The sequence below is a fragment of the Bos mutus genome, chromosome 12 (assembly GCF_027580195.1).
Source record: "Bos mutus isolate GX-2022 chromosome 12, NWIPB_WYAK_1.1, whole genome shotgun sequence".
Classification (NCBI taxonomy): Eukaryota; Metazoa; Chordata; class Mammalia; order Artiodactyla; family Bovidae; genus Bos; species Bos mutus.
Window position 1 is genome coordinate 29,113,495 of NC_091628.1, and position 23,655 is coordinate 29,137,149.

Here is a 23,655-nt window from a genome sequence, read left to right on the forward strand (position 1 = left end):
TTCCATCCTGATATGGACAGCATCACAATAAAGTTCATGGGCATTTTGGTGTAGGCTGACCGTCCCTCCTTGCCCTTCACTGGAGACTGTGTCTAGGGACTTTATCTCTCAGGTCCCGGTTTTCTTTCTTTGATGATGCTGGAAGCATCTCGATTCTCTGTTTCTGTGTTTGACTGTTTCCTATTTATTGTTTTCTTTCCTCAAATATGGGCTCCCCTGGTGGCTCAGCTGGTAAAGAATCCGCCTGCAATGCAGGAGACCTGAGTTCAGTCCCTGGGTTGGGAAGATCCCCTGGAGAAGGGAAAGACTACCCTCTCCAGTATTCTGGCCTGGAGAATTCCATGCACTGTATAGTCCATGGGGTCACAAAGAGTTGGACACGACTGAGCGACTTTCACTCACTTCCTCAAATATATTAATTTCACTGATTTGACCAAGATCATGTTTTTGCTCTTTTTTATCCTGGTAGATAGTCTAGACCCCATCATGATGCATTTTAAATGATGTGATAGTTCCTGTCTCTGCCACCACTCTCCCAGGTTAAAAAGCACATCTAGTATCTCTGAATCTACAATGTCATTTTCCAAATGCTCTGAAGTAAGAGTGTGGAGTTGTGTAAACTGAGATGCTTAATCGCAACTCCAATTTAACTCTCTAAAACAAAGGTTAAATAAAATCAATTGTTAGTTTAAATTATGAAATGGAAAGAAAGCATACTTTTCAATGCTTTAATGTCTAACCTTAATTACATTTAGAAAAATAACCTTAATGATAAAGGTAATTAACTTTATATTTCATTTTATTCTCAGATTAAAAACATCTTAAACAAAACATCTCATAGATTTTCTCATAAAAACACTATTAAAAGCTACTTACATCTTTTTAAGTTCTGTGTATTTGATGAAAACTTTATCTGAAAGACTGTGAATATTGTTTTTCTTAAGAGACCTAAAACAACATGTAAAGAAGACTTTATTATGGAATTTATGACTAACCAATCTCTTTTCTAGAAGTTACATGCTTGAGAATATTTTATCATGCTCCATTTTACTTCACACACATTTGAAAATGCCCATAATAAATGAAAACTTTCACATGAGAATGAAAAGTCCATAAAGCAAAATTAAAGCAGCCTGCAAATATTTGACCACATTAGCCAGCTAGTATAATAGACTGGAACATCTATGGTGATTTAACTTTTTCTTCTGTAGACAATTTAACAAAACACAGCAAGCACATCCAAAAAACAACAAAAATCCTAACCAATTCACATGTGCCCAAATTATGATATATTTGCAAACAACTTCCTGAGGCTCTCCAAATATCTATGCAGAGTTAAAAAAAAACCTCCATGATTGATTATTCCATAGTTATCTTCATGCATCTTCTACACCTTTAAAGTCTGGGACAAATTACTACTATCTAAAACAAGATAGAACATGTAAGGTGCTCTTCCTTTTCCCCCCAATTTTTATTTTCACTTGAATAGTACTGGCATATTAGTAATAATACATAAATTGGAAAGTAATTGGAAATAAGAATTCCAGAAGTTTGTGAGTTAAAGATAACCCGGATAGTCCAACATACAGTGTTTAAAACACTTTTTCCCAGGAGAGGAAGCATGCAGAATTCTCTGATGGCTGATGGTTTTCTATTATTTTGCGAATACACAAGTAGCATAAGACAGAACAAAGATTAGACTGTATGGTTTTCATATGAGGTCAGGAGCAAATATCAAGATTTGAATGCTACTCACAGTAATGTCACATTGCTAGAAACCATTGGCACAGACTTCAAACCAGCATTTACACATTCCAACTCAGTTCCTTTGCACACACAGCGTTGTGGGTACTGATCTAAAACTAGGGGGCAAAAAGAGCAATGATTCAATAAGAAAAAATACTTATCTTTAGTTATGACTTTATCTCTGGTAACTGACATTGTTCTTTTTCCATTGAATGTATAACAGTCACATTTTGTTAAATGAACTTATTCAGGCCCCAAATAAAAGCAAACAAGAAATCTCTTCTAATTGAATATAGACTCATGTGGTATTCATTTCAGTTCTAGCTTCCAGTGGTCATTTTAGAGGCATTTAACAAGAGATTAGAAAGAAATCACAAACACGTTTAAATAGTGTTTTAAAAAGTATATAGTGAAGCAAGATTAAGCTCTTCTCAATGAAAACTGTGAGTGTGACTGACTAAATATTTAATGGGTATAACTAAGTCAATTTCACTTAATTGAATGGCACAGAAAGGCTGCTCAATACATGCTGTTGGTTAAAGCTAAATTCAACTATTTCCCTCCTTTCAAACTTCTCTTAGAGCTGTGATGAGTTAGATGCAGATTCTGCCATAGCCACCATTGTGTCTTACTAAAACCAACCAACTCAGATACCCTATTATTCTGGTTCTTAGTTTTCCATTACTATGAAGTTAAAGTGGTAGGTCAAAGTGGTAGAGAAGCTATAAAGCGGAGAAAACCAAAGCTCCATCTATCTGAAGCATTCAGAGGGAAGAAAAATGATTTAGGATTGACTCCAAAGGAGGAAGTTATTAATATAATGGCATATTATAATTATTAAGATTTTTAATGATATATTAATAATATATAATCATCATCATGTAATTCTATTCATTATTATATATAATTACTAATTATGTTAATTATTTTTTAAATTATGTTAATTATTAAAATAACAGCATGTGAAAAATCTATGGAGAAACCTGGCCAAGTGAGTCAACAGAACAATCACCATGTGTGCGTGTTTGTGTGTGTGTGAGAGAGAGAGAAAAGAGAGAGGAGAGAGAGTCTTGGGGAATGAGATTTATGGGGCATATGATGGTACTTGGCTGTGACGGAGCTAAAAAAAGTGAGTTATTTTCAATTTTTTATATTTATTATTGATTTAACTCTGACTATAAGTCCTTTCTGATTGCTCTGCTTCCTCTAGATCACTTTTATTCAAACTTTATTTTTAAAATCAATTTCACTGACTTTTAATATACCCAACAAACTTTTATCGAGTACCTGCTTAATTCAAAAGACACGTTCTAGTGCACAAACTTTTAGAAAATATTCTGTGTTGCTCATAGGCTGATGCTAATGATCTCAACTTCTCAAAGATGACTTCAGAATGTTTACTTCAATGTTTAACTGACATTGAAGTAGTTACATTACTAGATTACGTTACTAGGGTTGGGAATTCTTTATTTACCAATAGAAGAACTGCGTGTAGTCGAAGCTGGGCCAATTGACTAAACCAGAAATGTGAGCGTAACTCCCTCACCCTCAGGTCAGTCACACCTCAACCTCTGGATTCTTCTTATGAAATGCCTCTTGCTGCCCTCCCTACCTCACTCCTCCCAGAGGTGTTTTCTGGGCTCAGATTCTTAGTGTTAGTCTGGAGCACTGCAAGAAATGTAATGCTCAGTGTCTCCTTCACCAAGCTTCCTCCTCAACCCTGGCAAGATTGACATTTGGGTCAGGTCATTCTGTTGTGGGTGCTGTCCTTCACATTGTAAAAGGTTCAGCAGTATCTTTGGCCTCCACTCACCAGAAGCCAGCAGTCACCCACCCCTCTCCTAAGTGACAACACAGAATGTACCCGACGTTGCCAAATGTTCTCTAGGGGCATACGTGTCTCAAGCTGAGAACACTGTTCTAACTCATTCTTTATAATTCTGGTGCAAGAATCATTGGTCCATACACTTCTTGTCATGTGGTTCCTCTTCTTCATTAAATGGAAATAAGCTCACGACTTTGGTGGTTGCCCACTGTGGACAGCAATGGCCTCCACAATGGTGTGTGTACAAGATGACCCGCCGTGGCTCAGGAAGAAGACGCTAGAGTTTTCATATATTTATTTTTCATTTTTTGTAATTTACTCTTTTTTGATTTCTAATTTTATGTATGATATATTTGAATATAGTAAACTATATACTAAGTGGTAGCTATGACCTAATATTATAAAGTATATAATAATGTAAAAATTAATGTATGTACTTTATACATGTATATTATGTATACATACTAATGTGTGTATGTAACTATATATACACTATAATTATCTATCCATTTATATATTGTGTGTAATATATAGTATATAATATAATCTGTGTATGTATATAGAGATAATTCTACCATAGGACAGAGGCCAAACTCTGAACTGTGCACCCAGAGCCCCCTGCAGGTTGGTCCCACCCTCTAGGTCCACCTCCTGCTCCTACATCTTACACTCTGTGAACCGATGTGAAAGGCATCGGGAAGCAGGCTCTGAACTTCCTACCCCGCTGCTTTGCAGGTCATGCTCCGCTGCTCATTCTGTTACCTCTTACTCTTCCCTCCATCCAAGGACCTCTGAGTCCATCTCAGTGTCACCTTGTCTGTGGATCTTTCACCCTCCCTGGCACAGACATCATTTCTCCCAAAGGGCTTCCATACCCACTTGTGCAAACATTCTTCCTTCAGTTCAGCACTAATATTGTATCACTCCTGCTTCTGTAAGGAACTGTCTCTACTTTGGAACCGTGTGAGGTATTTGAAGATTGGGGCCACACTTTAGCTATCCTTGCCCTCTCAGTGTCTAACAGAGGGGCTGAAAAAAGTTGGTGATTGAAGGGAGTAAGACCTTCATTACTTGTCACAAGTATTCAGTACCTATGCATTTGTGCAGTCACAGGCTAATATACAGAAGAAGCATGAATAGAGCATGTTGTTTTCCTTTTTCTCTCTTTTCAGTCCCACGAACAGATAATAGACCAGTTGACCACTGAAACACATTGAACTGAAATTGGGATTCTTAAGGGAATGAATGACACTACCCAGGTAAATCCATGCACCACAAATCATGTTGCTCGCAAAGCTGATACTGAATCTTCGAACCAATACCACTTACAGCACTCCTGTGTTAATGCCACATTATTAGCATTTCCATGGACTGTGCCAAATATAGTCGCCCATCCACTAGTGTCTCCTGTGAAACACACGGTGATGAACATGTGTCAGTTATTCTATAAATAAAATATCAAGTTACAAACCAAAAATATAAAAATTTGATCATGAAATCAACTTAAAGTTTTAAGTAATAGAAAGATAACGACAATGGTAAGGAAGAAAAAGCAGGCAAACATCTCGAGTTTTGTCTGTTTCTGCAATTACAAATATTTTAAATATATGATGATTATTTTCCATATGTGTATCCACCTTGAAAAATATCATCGATTTCTAATGCTGACATTTTAAATGTTTGATCTTAATTTTGAGATCCTCAGAAGAAAACATAATCTGTATATGTGTATGTAGATACCTACTTGATACATGTAATGAATTCTGATAAAATTCATGTCCTTTGACTTTTTTAATAAGGCAAAAATGAAGTTCCTTTTAATAAAGTTTGTCTAGTCCTGATGAGAAAAATATTTTCTCAATTTGTCAGATGATATGATCTGCTTATTTGCCAGGTTTCCTTCTCTTTTTTAGCAATGAAAACATATTCTTTTTAAAAAAGAAGGCTTGATTTTTGAAATATGATTATCTTAGCATTAGCATAAGCTATTAGAGGCAATAAAACATACAATATGATGCGGGATCCTAAAGTTTATATAAATAGAAAAGTAAATTTAAATAGTTGCCCACAGGTCCCTTTACTGTTCTGCTTTTTTTTTTTTTTTGGTTTCGCTGTGTGGCTTATGGGACCTCAGTTCCCTGACCAGGGACTGAACCAAAGTCACAGCAGTGAAAGCCTGAAATTCTAACCACTTGACCACAGGGAACTCCTTCCATAGGTACCTTTTTGCAGATCCCTGCAAATTTTAGTTTATTTTTATTTCTTATTAATATTCCCAACAGTTTTTATAATTATTCTATTGGTGTCTTTACATGAATTACTTAATTTGCATTTGGAAAACTTGCATGAGGCAGACAACATGCATGGTCTGAGATTCCCAAGCAGTTGAAGAGGAGAGAGCAAAAACGTGAGTGACTTGCCCTTGGCACCCAGAGAGCTGCTCCACTCAAGAGCACTGACTGTCCTTGCCTGTTCTAGGCTCTGGTGACACCAAAGCAAGTAAGATGCCTGTAAGAACCCTTCGCAAGGTGTTTCTGTCTAGTGAGAGAAGTACGGTGGGAAGACGAGGCCGTCTTTAGTACCATCATCCAGGCACACCATCTGCTGCGATAGCAGCAGAGAGAAAGGGTGCTTGTCCTAGACAGTGGTACAGCCTCAGGGCGGGAGGCATGGCCGGGAAGCCAAGCTTCTCAGGTGAGGATGGGACGCCTGAACTCTGTCCTACAGGCTGAGGAGGAGTGACGCACAGCTGGTGAAGGCAGAGTGCCGGGAGTGTGCACGAGTCCCCAGGGGCGTGAGAGCAGATTCTAGAGCCAGACACCAGGCACTCCTGGACTCTGCTGTCACCCCTGCTTGCTAGCTGGGGCGTTCCAAGGAGGGGCAGTTTGGTGTGGTAGAAAACACACACGATTCTTCCAGATTCAGGACACCTGGTTCCTAGGGTCTACTCTACAACTAACTAGACATGTCGACCTCTCAGGACATCAGTTTCTCCACGGGCAAAATGCACAGGTTAGATGAGAAGACATATACAGTCCTGATACACACACCTAAAGTGGCCTGGGAGACCTTTCTGGTCTGGCCTCTCTTACCTCTTTACCCTCTTTATCCTGTTCGCTCCGCCCATCTCAGTCTGGCTTTCACTTCCCACAAACACAGCTATCTTATTTCATTCAGCCTCTGGGCCTTCCATTTGCTGTCTCCTTTGCCTGTAACTCTGTTCCTCCAGAATATTTCATGGTTTTCCTCTTCTTTCATTTCATTCGCAAATGTTATCATCTCAGCGAGGGGTTTTGTGGCTATGTCTTTAAAGTAGCCTTTCCTCCAAGTCACTTCCTCTCCCACTATCCTGATCTGCATACCTCATGGGGCTTACTACTCTCTTAAATTATTTATTTAAGTACAAGTTTGCCCACATCCTTGTTCACACGGTCTCTGTGAACCCCGCAAGGGTGAGGCGCCTGTCTCCCCTGAGCCTGTCATGTCCTGCTGACTTGGGGAGGACGCAGTGGACACGATATAGGTCTACTGAATAATTTACTTCTCTAGGAAGATCTATTCACACTTTATAGATATTCTTGCAGCTGAACCCAATTTCCAAGCCAGAAGGAAGTGGTCATCGTTTAAGCCATTTAAAACTAAAATATGGGTATCTGAGTAGGATTTAAAATAGTTTTATTTTGTTTTTTATCATACTGTGTTTCTGATTCAAGCCACCTCTAACTAGGAAGATGCAGGTAATTATCACAAATCCATTGGAGAGGAGTTGTTTAGTCGTGTCACAATAGGAGTCCCTACAGAATACCAAATCACCTCTTCCAGTTCATCACTGTTAGCGTTCGATCCACACACAGTTCTGGGGAGTTCACAAGGGGGTGTGTCCGTATGGAGCTGAGCAAGTGGACTCACCACAGTTCTCCTCGTCAGCTCCGTTCCCACAGTCCTCCACGCCGTCACAGTGAAAAGCACGAGGCAAACACTGGGAGAGATTCCCACAGGGAAAATATCCTTTTGGGCACAAAGGAGTGATTGTACTGCCTTCAGTCAGTGCACAATCTGTATGAAAGAGGGGACAGGAATCTTAAGTAATGAGAAGAAATTGTTGATATGGCCAAACTCTTTTCATATTATCCTGTTTAATTTTCCCAAAGCTCTATGAGTTGAGTTTTCTGGCGTTACTCTTAGTTTACAGTTTCTCTGAGTAATGTTCTTAATTATAACATTTAAAATAATCACCGTCATACCAAACATTAACTCTACCAAGAATGGAATCAAGGCTCGTTATGAATCTGCTTCAGGAAAGCAAGAGTAAACAAAGTCAAAGCGACTGTCCTACTTGTGTATGTAATCAAAGACTTGTTCACTCCCTGGAAACAGGAAAGCAAAACCATGAGCTAACAGGATCAAACAGATGGATTTATTTACTCATTAATCCTTTATAAGAAGGATTTGAGGTGACATAATGAAAATACACATGCAGAAGGAAAGATGAAGTGTAAATGAGAGAGAAATTCAGGACCACGTTGGAATAAGGAGAGATAATACTATGTAATAACAGGTAACACTCATTGGGCTTACTGTGTACTGGGTAGTTTGCACAGTGGGTAATCTCAGCTATAAGCTATGACCAACCTAGACAGCATATTAAAAAGCAGAGACATTACTTTACCAACAAAGGTCTGTGTAGTCAAGGCTATGGTTTTTCCAGTAGTCATGTATGGGTATAAGAATTGGACTATAAAGAAAGCTGAGCACCGAAGAATTGATGCTTTTGAACTGTGGTGCTGGAGAAGACTCTTGAGAGTCACTTAAACTGCAAGGAGATCCAACCAGTCCATCCTAAAGGAAATCAGTCCTGAATATTCATTGGAAGGACTGATGCTGAAGCTGAAACTCCAATACTTTGGCCACCTGAGGCAAAGAACTGATGCACTGGAAAAGACCCTGATGCTGGGAAAGATTGAAGGTGGGAGGAGAAGGGGACGACAGAGGATGAGATGGTTGGATGGCATCACCAACACGGTGGACATGAGTTTGAGTAGGCTCTGGGAGTTGGTGATGGACAAGGAAGCCTGGCATGCTGCAGTTCATGGGGTCGCAAAGAGTTGGACATGACTGAGCAACTGAACTGGGCTCCGAAATCACTGCAGATGGTGATTGCAGCCATGAAATTAAAAGACGCTTGCTCCTTGGAAGGAAAGTTATGACCAACCTAGACAGCATATTAAAAAGCAGAGACATCACTTTGCCAACAAAGGTCCATCTAGTCAAGGCTATGGTTTTCGCAGTAGTCATGTATGGATGTGAGAGTTGGACTATAAAGAAAGCTGAGCACAGAAGAATTGATGCTTTTGAACTGTGGTCTTGGAGAAGACTCTTGAGAGTTTCAGGGTTAGGGAAGCAAAATGCAAAATCATACAGATTGATCTGAATCATCTCTCTGACCCCAGAGGCCCATTTTTAACCATCATGCTAGGGAGAATCAGGAATCTGAATTTCAAGGAGCATAAGTCCTCTATGAGGATGATCTAAAAGTCTTCTCCTTGTGCAGGCAACATAAAAGAAAATGAATGAGAGCTGAATAACTGCTAGATTGAATGAGAAAGTGCAGAAAGGAAACATAATTAATATTTGGAAAGTTACTATATCTGTAGATAAGATGACCAAAGAGATTCCAGAAACATAGATGTGAGAGCCATTCTCTCAAGTTTTAAAGAATATTTTCCAGAAAATAAAGATATGTGGGGTTTTTTTTTGCAAATATCTAATAAAAATTTAGGAGTCATTTTTTTTTTTTTAAGAGAGTAGAGGTTAGATAGAAATAGGAGAGGGGGATTAAGAGGTGCAAACTTCCAGTTGCAAAACAAATGAGTCAAAGGTATAAAATGTACAATGTAGGGGAAAAAAGTGCAAGATGAAACTTCAAATAAATTGATTTAAGGAGAGTGCATTCTCAGGCAGGGCTATAGTTCATTATGACTAATTGAAGGGAACAAGGGATGTTGGCAAAGTTTTCCTAATCATGCCCATGAAGGTTGGCGTCATGGCTAGGAATTTCCCTGGGTTGGGGGTCCAGTGCTTTTTGCTTCCCTGGTGGCTCAGACAGTAAAAAATCTGCCTACAAACCAGAAGACCAGGGTTTGATCCCCGAGTCAGGAAGATCCCATGAAGAAGGGAATGGCTACCCACTCCAATATTCTTGCCTGGAGAATTCCATGGACAGAGCAGCCTGGCAGGCTACAGTCCATGGTGTTGCCAAGAGTCAGACACAACTGAGAGACTTTAACTTTCACACTTTATGGTGCCTTTTAATACAGCAGAGGACTAGACAATCTAACCTTTGGGGAGCATCATCTACTGTGTACTGCTAGTTTCCTAATTATTTCACTTAATCCTAACACATTTGTGTTGTTGGTATTACTGTCTCCATGTGAAGATGAGGAATGTGGACTTGCCAGGTGGCCCAGCATTAAAGAATCTGCCTGCCAATGCAGGGAATGTGGCTTCGATCCCTGGGTCAGGAAGATCCCATGGAGAAGTAAATGGCAACCCACTCCACTATTCTTGCCTGGGGAATCCCATGGTTAAAGGAGCCTGGTGGGTTACAGTCCATGGGATTGCAAAGAGTCAAACAGGACTTAGCGACTAAACAACAATAACAAAAATAATGAATGGCTGCTGAGCATATGAAGGACACTTCTACTCTGGTCTTTGGGAAAATGCCCTGTGAGCTCTGAGTCCTCCCAGCCCACGCTGCTTTGTGATGAAGTGTTCTCCCGCCAGAGTGTTCACTCTCCTAAAGTCAGTCATGCCTGCTGACCCTCCTTGTTTAACGAATCACGCCATTTGTAAATGGGCAGGAGTTTGATACAGACACTAAAGCTAGGTCTGAGTTATACTACATGTCAAGCTTTTAGTGATATTGATAGACAGCATGAGTAGATTATTGGATATTCTGAGCTTTAGTCCTGACGACCCTGATGACCCTGCAAACACATAAAGGACCAGCATCCGGTCTTTCATGGGGACACTGAGATGTGGCGATGCTCACTCTCCTATGGAACCCGCTGCATCCACGAGGCCTTCCCTCAGTGGGGAGCGTGGCCCTTGGATTCTTTTCTCCCCACTGGGTTTTTGTTTTTACAAAAGCAGAACATATTTTCTCTGCCTTTTCTGTAGTGATCGATGAATGATTTACTGTGAGCAACTGGGCATAAGACCAGTCAGGTCTGACTATTTTAGGAAAACTCTCTGCTGTGAGGCTCTGGAGGTTGGCTTGTTAAGCCTATTCATACACGGAAAGGATTTCATAGATTAAAAAATCAATGAAAGGTCATAGATTTTTAAATCTCTTAACTGCTTTCTTACAAAGATTTCTACAGAGGGCAGGTTTATAAAAACTAGTCCTCCTGTGCTTGGAACATGCATAAAAGTGAAAGTGTTAGTCACTTCAGTCATGTCTGACTTTGGGACCCCATGAACTGTAGCCTGTCAAGTTCCTCTGTCCATGGAAATCTCCAGGCAAGAATCCTAGAATGGGTTGCCATGTCCTCCTCCAGGGGTTCTTCCCAACCCAGGGATCGAACCTGGGTCTCCTACCATGGCAGGCGGTTTCTTTACCACTGTGCCACCTGGGAAGCCCTGGAATATGAATGAGTAAGAGTCAATATTTCTTAGTGAAGCAGCTTTAAGATTAAGATAGTAACTCACAGTTAGAAATAAATTTTGCATCACATCAAAATTTGGCATACAAATACACACGCATACACACACACAGAAAACAAAATTTCTTCAAATATTACTTACCTTTTACTATGGTGGATGAACTCTGATCATTACCATTCTATCTCATTCACTTAAAAAGGCATCACAAGTCACTAAGTTGATCTCATGAGGCACCAATGGGATGTGAATCACTATTTTAAAATATTCATTAGTAATGAAGTACTCTGGAGACCATCAGATCCAGATTACAACTCTCTCTGCCACTCCCTAGCTATGTGACTTTGAACAAGCTGTAAACTCTAGTTTTCTCATATTTAAAACTGGGTTAATGATAATATCCCAGGAAGCAGACCAGCTAGTGCTTATGAAGTGCTGGAGAATGCCTGGCCCATGGAAGACCCTTGGTTAATGTTCAGTTCAGGTCAGTTCAGTCACTCAGTCGTGTCCGATTCTTTGCAACCCCATGAATCGCAGCACGCCAGGCCTCCCTGTCCATCACCAACTCCCGGAGTTCACCCAGACTCATGTCCATCGAGTCAGTGATGCCATCCAGCCATCTCATCCTCTGTCGTCCCCTTCTCCTCCTGCCCCCAATCCCTCCCAGCATCAGAGTCTTTTCCAATGAGTCAACTCTTCACATGAGGTGGCCAAAGTACTGGAGTTTCAGCTGCAGCATCAGTCCTTCCAAAAAACACCCAGGACTGATCTCCTTTAGAATGGACTGATTGGATCTCCTTGTAGTCCAAGGGACTCTCAAGAGTCTTCTCCAACACCACAGTTTGCTGGCAATTGCAATGCAAGGTGAAAAGCATAAAACTTTGATGGAACCTTGCTGGGCCTTACCATTGCATGATCTTTTTATACAACTTCTATGAGAGAAATAACAGGACTATAATAAAGCTTCTCCTACTGCTTCATGTTATTATTTTAAAAGTCATGTGACATACATGGTTTCTGTTTTAAGTAACCTCAACCTCTTGAAAGCTGAAGGGGGATTGTAAATGATTAGGCAACAGAAATATCCTTGCAATTTTCTAATAATATCTTTTTATTGATCTAGAAGAGGTGATTAAGGACTCGGTTTTAAAGACAGTTTTGAAATAGACAGCTGAGGCTGTGTAGGATATTCTGAAGGCAGAACACTGTCTTCTCTCATGGGGTTTATTATGAAGATAACCTTGAGTTCCCCGAGGGCTGGCCCCATTAAATGTCAATCCTACAGATGCAGACTCATTCCGAGTGAGACAAACAATCCAGGGTCAAAGACAGGAAGGATCAAGGTTGTTTCCTTTTCCTTGGGGAAAAAAATAGGCTACATTCACCAAGTATGGGTGAAGGAAGGGGAGGGGAAAGACTGACCATGTAAAAACAGAACCTTACCAACTGTATTTCTAAAAATTCCCATTTTTCACCCCAGAATGGAATCTTCCTGAAAACAGCATAACAATAAAAATTGTATGTGGAAGAGAAATAAAATCTATTCCCTACCTACCCCCTTGCCCTCTGTATCATGAATCTTTATTATCTAACCTAGTGCCTGTACTTAGTTGGTGCTCATTAATTTTTTAAATGAATTAATGGGTCATTTAGGAATAAAAGAAGGGTTGAAGGAGGAACCCCTTTAAAATGTGAAATTTCCAAAGTTGCAGACTAATGTTTTGATTCTGATGACAAAATATTGTTTAGTCTTCAAAGTGCTTATCATTTATCATTCTATCATTATACAATTTAGAAAATGATTAAGAGTCCTTGCTATAGTTGGCATGTACTGAAAAAGAGCCAATACCGGTCTGTAGACAGCATATCATGCTGTCTATTCTTCCTGCCATCTGTGCAAGTGGAGATAGTTTTTATTGAAACTCGGGGATTATAAAAATGGAGGATGCCTACATAAAAGTTGTGTCAATAGCTTTTAAATGGGACCCCTGCCAAACGTGCAGCTGAGGGGAGAATCTCTCTGTAATAGTCTTCCTCTCTTCTCTTCTGGTCAATATTCTAGACATGTCTGTGCAAAGGGATTCTGAAATGACTCCTTGATAGCTTTTTGAAGCCAACTGGACTGCTGCCTAAGGACATACTTTACTGCTTGCTCACCCCTTCCTTGAGGGGGAAAAACAGATGAGAATGATCTTTGAGGTACTCAGTTTGACTTGATGGGGATGAGCGAGTCCCTCTCTGCTTTCTTGGATTCTCTGCCAACGCTCATCCTGCATGCTGTGGAAGGAAGTCCTTATCCTCTCAGCCTGGTGTTCTGGCTGAGGCTCTTTCCACGTCTCCACCAGGGACGGGGGACGCCACCCACAGGAAGCCCAGGGGATCTTGGCCCATGAGGCCATTTCTCCACTCCTCGTGGAATTCAGATGGAGATGAGGCCTCTGCTGTTGACTCTAAAGAGACAGTTACTGCATCACGGGAAGGAGCATTCATTTAACATCTAGAAAACGTCAGCTGAGTGCCTACAATGTGCTCTGTCCACAAGGCAGACACAACACTGCCCATCCCCACCTGGAGCTCAGGTGGCAGGATCTCCAAGGGGAGCAGCAATGCCACTCAGCGAAGCAAAGGTGAATCCAGCCCAGTACCTGAGATCACCTTCGGGAGCCCCCGACCTCTGTGAAGAGTCTGAGCTCCACTAACACCCCACCTTTTCAGGGCACAGGATTTATTATTTGTTTGAAGGAAACTAGTAAAATCTTCTCTTAAAAAAAAAAAAAAAAGCCGTGATGTTAAGGTGAAAGTCACTCAGTCATGTCCAACTCTGTGATCCCAAGGACTGTACGAACCATGGAATGCCTCAGGCCAGAACACTGGAGTGGGTAGCCTTTCCCTTCACCAGCGGATCTTCCAGACCCAGGGATTGAACCCAGATTTCCCGCATTGCGGGCAGATTCTTTACCCGCTGAGCCACAAGGGAAGTCTATGTTAAGGTGAGTGGCGGTTGTTTTCTAAACTTAGAAATCTTATCCTTTTACTCCACTGTTGGGTCCTCCCAGCCCTGACAATATTGTGAGGCCCTATCAGTGAATATGGGCTTCCCAGGTGGTACTAGTGGTAAAGAACCTGCCTGCCAATACGGCAGACATAAGAGACATAAGATATGCGGGTTCACTCCCTGGGTCAGGAAGATCCCCTGGAGGACAGCATAGCAACCCACTCCAGTATTCTTGCCTGGAGAATCCTATGGACAGAGAACCCTGGTGAGCTACAGTCCATGGGGTCACAAAGTTGGACACGACTGAAGGAAAATTTGGCACGCACACATCAGTGAGTGTGCAGAACTCAGATCCAATTTTATGCACACACTGACTCCACCTTCTTCCCATTTCAAAGACTCTGGCCTTAACTGAGTTTCTCTAAGTCCCCAGTTTCTGTTCTTTTCTCCTGAGACAAACTGACCACCTCCAACTGGTGAATGTTCTTCATGATCCTACTCACAGATTTTCTGCAGAAACTATCACCCCAGCTCCCTCCTCAGGTTATTGTCTGAAGTTTGGACAAATTTGGGGAAACGATGTCTGCTAAGTCACTTCAGTCGTGTCTGACTCTGTGCGACCCCATAGACAGCAGCCCACCAGGTTCCCCCATCCCTGGGATTCTCCAGGAAAGAACACTGGTTGCCATTTCCTTCTCCAAAAACAATGTCTAACTATATGGAATAGAGTATTGGTTCAATATGTGTTGATCTAAATTGGGAAAAAAAAAAGAGAATTCTAAATTGCCAACATTATCCTTACAAGGGATGGATCTCCACCCCATGTCCCCCTGGGCTGGGTGCTTTTATGTGGGTGGCGCAATGAACACCATGGCTCTTGATGGGCTCTAAGGTATATAAAGGCACAAGAAAGACTTCTTTTCAACAGATCTCTTCTACTGATCAGTTCACTGCTTAAACTTCATTTTGAGGGATGCATCCTTTTAGGTTCGTATCTGGTCTTTTACTATTTAAATCCACATCTTGTTCTGTAAGAGACTGACTTCTTCCTAAAACCTGTCCGTGTAAAATGAACTTAAGAGAATGAACACTGTGATGGGTGAATGGAAGAAGAATGTGGAAAGGGTTATTATGAAGGAGATGGGGTGAAATTTGATGGAAACTTGGCATGGGAGATGTGGAGAGGAGAAAAGATGATACCTTTTTCCTTTCACCTCTCTCTTCTAACCCTCTCTGATTTGTTGGCTGCTCTGTCTTGAGGGACTTTCACGGGCTATTCTTCTTGGTGGTAACTGTCTCAAATTGTGTCACTCCAACTTACATACTGACCTGTGTCCTAGACTGCTGCGTACAACCGGGCAGGATGAACCTCGCACAAGTGCGGGGCTCCATTCACACAGCTGCTACTGCTGAGCTGTGTAGGAGCCACAGGGTCCAAGCCTGAGGCCCTGGATGATGCGCCCTTTATGTTGCACAAAGGTTGATGGGCTCCCTTCCTGCCCTCAGACAAAGCTCCCATCTGTGTCTTATATTCCACTTCATCTCCTCTTCTCAGCATCTCTTAGCATTATCTCTTTTCTCTCCTGTATTTTCAATATCCCTGTCTCTCCACTGGCTTTTCCATTAACACTAATCTTACTCAATCACCTCTTAACCTTCAAAACAAACAAATCAACCAACCAACCAACTAACTGAGCAAGCAAGCAACCAACCAATCAACTAAACAACTCCCAGTCCTACTGGAGCTGAGACACTCCTCCCTTCAAAGTGAAATTTCCCAGAAAAATCATATTAGCCAATGTTTCCAGTTCCTTACCACCCTTTCTTTTCTCAGTTCACAGCATCAGCCTTCGCTGTGCTGCTCCACTGAAATTTTTCCCACTGGAATCACTAATGTCCTCTTTATTTCTAAACACCATAGATATTTGATAGTCTTCATTTTGCTTAATTCTTGCCAGCGTTTGACCCAGCCAGCCACAGTCACCAGGTTGAAGCCTTTCTTCCTTGGCTTTGTGATGTCTCACTGTCCTGGCTTACTTCCTTCTTCTCCACACTCTCTCATGGTCCTCCTCTAGTCCCATCCCATCTCCTTAATGTGTTGGCTCCTTTTTCTTCATCAATATCCTGAATGTCACCAATATGCATTAGGTCAGAATCAAGTCAGTTAAAGAATTTAGAGGGACCTGTGAAGAGTTACTAATATTTTAGTTTGTCAAACAAGAACATTAAAAAAAACCCTAAATTATGATTATTAGAATGGTTATTATAAGAAAAACAGTATTTTATTGTTAAAAATCTGAGAGAATATATGCACAGAAGAAAAGACAGTCCCTTGAAAGGAATACATTTAGCTTTACAAAAGACTAACTTATTTTTGCTCATGGATGGGTGAAACTTTCATTCCTGACAGCAGTGGACTGGAACACAGTGTTTGGAACTATGTGTGAGAAAACTGAATCTGGCAATGCAAGCAGAATTCTTTGCTGAGGTTAGCCCCTCGGTTCTATAACTCACAAATGTTTTCTGCCACTGTGTCACTTGTCTTTAACTTTGCTTACAACAGAGGCTCCAGAGAGGAAATGATCAGATCCTGACTTTAAAATAACTATGCAAGCTAAAAATAGAAGGCAACTTACTTGATTTATTAAGGATATTTATAAAAATCCATAGCATATAATATACCTAATGGGAAATTTTTGGAGATGTTCACTTGGAGGTTGAGAACAGGGCAGTGATATCCACTGTTACTGCATCTTCTCAGGACTATACTGGGGACTTTCCTGGTGGTCCAGTGGCTAACTCTCCGAGCTCCCAATGTAGGGGGCCCAGGTTCAATCCCTGGTCCAGGAACTCAATCCCACATGCTATGAGTTCTCATACTACAGCTAAAAATCCCTCAAGTCACAACTAAGACCTGGTATAGCCAAATAAATAAACACTTTGTGTGTGTGTGTGTGGGGGGGGCTGGGGGTGGTCTGCACTGGAGGACTTAGCAAATGTAGTAAAGCAAGGTGAGCAAATCAATGATATACATGCTGGAAAAAATAAAATTGTCACTATTCACAAATGATATCAGTGTGAACATTAACAAATTCAAACTAATACATTATTAGCATTATAGAGTTTATGAAGGGTTTCTGTTGAGTCAATTTAATATCTCTATATCAATTACAAACAATTGAAAAATGAAGTATTTTTAAAAATGCCTTTTACAATAGCATCAACAGTGTTTACTATAGCATCAAATCTAAGAAAAATTTGCAAGACATTTGTGCAAAGTATGTAAAGTTATTGATAGCTATTAAGGACCTAAATAAATAGAGTTAATTCTTCTCTCAAATTGATATATAGGTTCAAAGCAATTTCAGTAAGAATCCAGGAGTGTGGATTGGTATGTATATGTGTGTAGAAATGGATAAGCTGTTTCTCCAACACATATGGGGACAAAAAAGGACAGGAAAAGCCAGCTGTGTCTTGAAGAAGGAAGATGAGTTGAGAGAACTGGTTACCTGTATATCAGGACTTAGGATTAATGATACAATAATTCTGAGAGTTTAATAATTGCACGAATGTCCGACCAAGGCTCAGAGGTTGTCTGGGACGCAGAAGGTCTAAGACTGCAGAGGATGAGGGCTGTAACTGGCACACAGGTTGGCTCACCCCTAAATCTAGCATCCACGCCACTCCTGTCCTAAGCCCTTCCACTGGTGCAGCACTTCATGATTCCAAACCTCTGTTGTGTATGCCCTCCGTGTCCAGTCTCTGATTAAAGCAACACCAGAAGAATTAAAAACTACCTTCTTTTCTGAGCTTTGGGTTAAGATGATCTATTGTGAGCAAATCCCAACTACGCTCCCCACCACACTCACTTTTCCGAAGACACAAGGGCCGACTGACAACTCTGCTTTTTCACTGAAAAATTTAGTTTATTGAAGAGAGAATCTCCACAGAAGGTGACCAGAGAAAAGGCTGCTGCTGTGAGAGGAGCTAAGCTCTGTAAGAGCAGTTAGATCCGGCTTCCAGGCTGGCTTGAGGAAGCAGCTGGACACAGCCGGTCAGCAGAAGCTGGGACCTGCATGAAGCCACCTGCTGGGGTACAGCCCCTAACAATGCGTGGGGGATAAGTTACCTCTGCTGACCACCCAAGGCTGTGACTTTAATACTGGCCAGGAAGGAAATCAGCGGTGGTATCTCTGCAAACTGGGCATGAGATTCGGAACTTGATCACCCACAAGGCAAAGTCCCTGAGATTCTCATATAAACTACGGCTCAGAACTGAACACTCCAATGAACTATGTTGATGCAATTCTGAGATCGCTCATAGGGAGAAATGAGCAGGAGGAAAATCCCTCCAACGTCATGAAAATGTCCAGGCCTTCAAAAAAGAGAAAATTCATGCCTAGGGAATTGGGAGATAGAATATCTTCCCCTTATCAAGCACATATTCTATTCACACAGAACTTGCCTGAGGCGGGGAAAAAATTAAAGTGATATGCCACTGATGAGAACATTTATTGCAAACTTATTTTTTTCTATGCTACTGAAGATCTAGAATTATAGGGATGAGGGATGGATGCATGTGAATGAAGCATTTAAAAATGCTTCTGCTAATTCCACTATGAATTCTTTTTTTTCCCCACTATGATTTCATGTGTAAATTTTCCACTATTTTTTCTGATTTCTTATTTTCCACTATTATTTCTTATGATTTCTTATTTATCATCATATAACTGTGTACACAAAAACTATCCTTAATTAATTGAATTTTATTCACAATGTCTTAGGATGAAATGTGCCATTTTTCAATATCAGCTTACTGGAAAGCAACATCCCAATTTTTGTCTTTAAAATTCAGGTGACAGCCAATTTTGTCACTTCAAGTGAGAATCCTTAAAACTCTTTTATTACACTGGGTCATATTCATTCACGGTAAGATGAACAAATGAATAACATCTGTTGGGAGATGTATTTTAGGTAGTGCCTTTAGAGATATCTCCAATGACCTTCCCTTCTGGGTTTCTGCTATTTTTCCTCTTCCCTCACAGTGGGCTCCATTCAGCCCTGAAGCAGGTGAATTTTCATTAGCAGTGCTGCTTCAGCCTCTCAGTATGACTGGCCCACAGTATAACTGATTTTCACAGCTATTGGCAGCATGGATGTAATTGTGTGAAATTAAGATTTAGTTCATAAACCTTTTCTCAAGACACAGTCTCAGCCCTTTTCTCAAGGGCTGAACTGACAGGATTTAGAAAGGACAGGGTTGAGATTTGAATTGGTCCATTAGGGGGCAGTCAAATACTGTTCTCCTCAAAGCTCTAGCTCTGCTTTTGATGACTGCGTTTTTTCAAGGTTACAAATTATTTAAATAAGTAGCAACTGGTAGTTATCAAGTAGCATTCTCAGTACTTCATGCTTTCAATTTCCCAGCCCATGTTTTTAGTTTGTAATATTGCTCATAATTAGCCCATAAAATTTTTATGGGGAAGGAGTTTGAAGCTGGTTAACAATACAAGTAAATGAACTGATGATAAAATACATGAAGAAAGTGATGATCAGATCTGTTATCTTGACTGATTAACTAATGTTGGTAGCTTAAGATAGCCATATCATTCATTCTTTTTTAAATAAAAATTTAAAAAGCAATTTTTACTCCTATAATTCTAAATGACTTTCCTTTGTTTATTAGAAACAACTTTATTGCTTTAATTGTGTAATTTTAACTGCTTTAACTAACAATTATAATTTTATCATGGAAAAGAAAAAGATTTTGCTGATATATATACCAAATTATTTTTATAAGCAGGAGTAAGATATCAAAGCATTAACATATCTAACTTTGAAAGTAAATGATTTTAAATATAAAGGGTTTAAAAGTAATATAAAATTAGAAAATATAAATTTCAGAGAATTATAATTAATAAATATTTATTAGATTGGTACTATGGATTTTAAATATGGCATTTACTTAGAAATAAAAAAAATCATCTGCTTAAATTTTTCCTTCTTTTTTAAAGAACAGCATTACATTGTGGTAAATCTTAAAAACATTACTTTGGTAATAGATAAAGATTTTGCTTTTCCAAAGCAAATCAATTTAGATGCATTACTATAAGCAAGTATTTTAGTAAAATTGGTTAACCATAGTTACATATCTGTACATTAAAGAATTTTTAAGGGCATAGATAACCTTTATGACATGTGTTGAATACAAGAACCTATTTTAAACTGTCTATTCTTAAAGATTATAAAAAGTTGAAATTACAAATGTGCATAGAGCATTAACTTCTGAAGGAAGAAGACCTTAAATCAAGTAGACTCCTTTCTACAACTGTATTTCATGCAAAATGAGTTCATATAATGTTTCTCCTTAGATAACACTTAAGTTTTCATGTAAGAAAGATTAAAATATGACAAAACTCATGCTACATGTATTAAAATATTTTAAAATAATTTGAAAAAAGTTTTAGTATTCCAAATTCAAGCTAAAATTTGAATATTAAAAATATTTTATCTGTAGATATTCTTAAATAACTGCTCGTAAATACTGCAGTTTATTTCAATATTTAAAATATGCAGTTGAATTCATTTAATAAAATAAAAAAATTTTAAACCTAAAACAAATTTCTCAGAAAAGAAATACAATTTCAAATTTTAACTTCATTCTCAGAGGTTTATTAAAAGTTTCTAAGAAAGTCTATGAATCTAAAAACATCCTTAATAAGACTAATAATAAACCCACATGCCTTGGGTATGATGAATAGATTATTTACTTAGAGGTGCACAAGCTCACAGCAAAACAAGTCTATATTTTTCTTTAAAACCAGGTAAAGATTAAATTTCATTTTTTTTTCTCAGCTATACAATAAAAATGCCACCAACTTGAAAGTGAGCAGTCTGGCTAAAATGAAAATGTTTAAAAATTAAAAACAGAAAGAATTATCTTATGGTAGCTTTGGTTCATTTAAATTATTGTCTTTTATCTAAATTTGCTCTTAGGGAGAAATATTGATTTTAGATTTGTCTTTGGTTTTGCAGTTTCCAGTTTAATTATGTTAATAATGAAATATACCAATATATTATTAAATATAGCAATATTTAATTATGTTAATAATGAAATATAGCAATAATGAAATATAACAACTATATAAAATTTATGAACAGATTTCAACAGGTTGAAATTTCATAAGGCAAAATTTTAACTTATTAACGTGTCGTACATTTTTTCAAATACTAAAAAAATTTCTCCATTATCATTGATTTCTTCATCATCGTTTTTTTAAGCTATCTTGTCTACAATTTTAACCACATTTAAAAGGCAAGTTTCCACGAAAAATCTGTTGCATCTAGAAACTGCTAGGATGAGACTACAAGCAACTAGTGACAATGACAATGCAAACTGGAGGTCTGCTCATCAAACATTGCAATGAGTGTATTATAAATATGATAGAACTAAGTAGAAATATTCTGTTCTTTTGGAATTGCACTCATTTAAGTGAGAAAGCAGCAGCCTTACCTTTGACATCCATCAGAACGATGAAATGAAGTAGAAGGAACATTGCAATCAATCTGCGGCTGAAGAGACACTTAATACCAGAAACGTAACAATGGGTTCACAGCAACTGAGTTATTAGATGTATGCTCCTTATACCTCAGAAGGAGTTCTGATATACTGACTTCGGTGCCTCCCCTGTGTCTGAGCATGCTCACAGCTAGAACTTTACTGGCACGAGAGGAGACGGTCTTTGTCACTATGCAGCCTATCTTTTTCATTCTTTTTTTTTTTGGTTTCATTTTATTTCAAATCTACAGTTGTGTTCTTGATCATTAATTCATTATAGTACGTACAGAGAGACATACATAAAACTCTGGTATTATAAAAAACGTTAAAAAAAAATCACTCTAAAAAAGTTTCCCATTAAAGCATGTAGCACAATTTGCTCCTAATTTAGTATATGTGCTGCCAAAGCGAACACAGATTTGCTCTTAATTTAAATCCAATAGTATATAGAAGTTCTCCAATAGGGAGGGAAATAGATTTACACTGAATAGGTGACGAAACTCTTTGCAAACATATTTTTCATTCAATAAACAACTAACAAAAAGCTACTCACTGGCAAATATACAAAGAATACCTGCTTCCATTCATATGCACTTAAATGTTTTCAAATGGCATACAGAAAGATAGTAATAACTAAGATATATGGCCCTGTGTTTAATACTTACTAACTGTAAGACATTCACACAATATTTTAAACTTCATTTACTTCCTCTATAATTATGTTCCTTTTTTTAAAATGGATACTTTTATTCTTGCTTTCAATCCTGTGTTTCACATCTATTAGAAAATATTAATTATAATTCAGATCTTACATCCTGAAAGCAGCTTTTAAAGCAGCATAGTCAGTGTAAGTTAGAGAAAGAGACTTTGGTCATAGAATTCAGTTGATCCTAGTCTAATGATAAAGAGTCTACAAAAGGACATTGTAGAATTTCATCGTCTAAGAAATTCTGAGAAATGTCTATGTAGACATACTAAACATTTTGTAGTTGTGATTTGGACAGAGGATTTTCTAAGGGAATGATACTCTTATATGTTGCTATGAATTCTGTCACAACAACACTGAAAAACTATCTTGTGATGACTGGCTACATCATCACAAATCATAAGAAATGGGGTTTTCATTGTTCTTTCTTTCATTCCAGCTTTTGACAGAATAAAGATTCAAAGGGAATTTCAACTAGAAAATATTTCATTTATCACATAATGCAGTTAGTTCTTTTCTCTTTTAAGAAGTGAGCTAAATTCTCCCAGACTCCTTCCAGATACATTTAGCTGTATTCTCATCTTATTTTTCAAACCAAAAGAGAGAGCAGGAAGAATAAAAGAAATGATGAAAAGAAATAGTTCAAGGTTTTTGTTACATTTCAAGCACCCTTTTTCTTCACTAATTTTGAGGTCTTTTTACATAAAATTTGCCTTAGTTTTCATTAAAAAATTCAGAGTGATGAATTTTTCCTATATTTTGTGTTCTACTGTCAAAATGAGGGGTGCTAGTGTCTGGTATTGAAACGTTAAGCGTAACTTTTTAAGTGCAGTTAAATACCATGAATTGTCCATCACAAATTTATTTGAGGTTTTAAATGTATATTTCATGAAAACACAATTTTTGGAGAAAGAAGAAATGTCAAGATTTCAAAGCCCTTAATTTTGACTGCTTCTTGAATATTAAGCCTTAGAAATAGATTTAAATTGTTAAAACATTGAATCATCATCCTTTTGTGTTAAGCTTTTCAATCTTTCTAATATTAACATAAATAATTCAGAACTCCATAATTATAAATAATAGTTAAGAACGTCTTAGGCTCATTATTGGTTTCTAAAGGCCGAAAGTGCATGTATTGTAAGATATTTCATTTAGTAAGTTTT

General features: G+C 38.7%; 1 protein-coding gene across 1 annotated transcript in view; it reads right to left on the reverse strand.

Annotated features, from left to right (window-relative positions):
* Positions 1 to 23,655, reverse strand: part of RXFP2 (relaxin family peptide receptor 2) — a 198,058-nt gene that overhangs the window by 37,938 nt on the left and 136,465 nt on the right. The window contains exons 3-6 of the mRNA XM_070380214.1: positions 7,481 to 7,627; positions 4,901 to 4,978; positions 1,757 to 1,862; positions 877 to 948 (exon numbers count right to left, since the gene is read on the reverse strand). Coding sequence (XP_070236315.1) covers positions 877 to 948; positions 1,757 to 1,862; positions 4,901 to 4,978; positions 7,481 to 7,627 — 403 coding nt within the window. The remainder of the gene's footprint in view (positions 1 to 876; positions 949 to 1,756; positions 1,863 to 4,900; positions 4,979 to 7,480; positions 7,628 to 23,655) is intronic.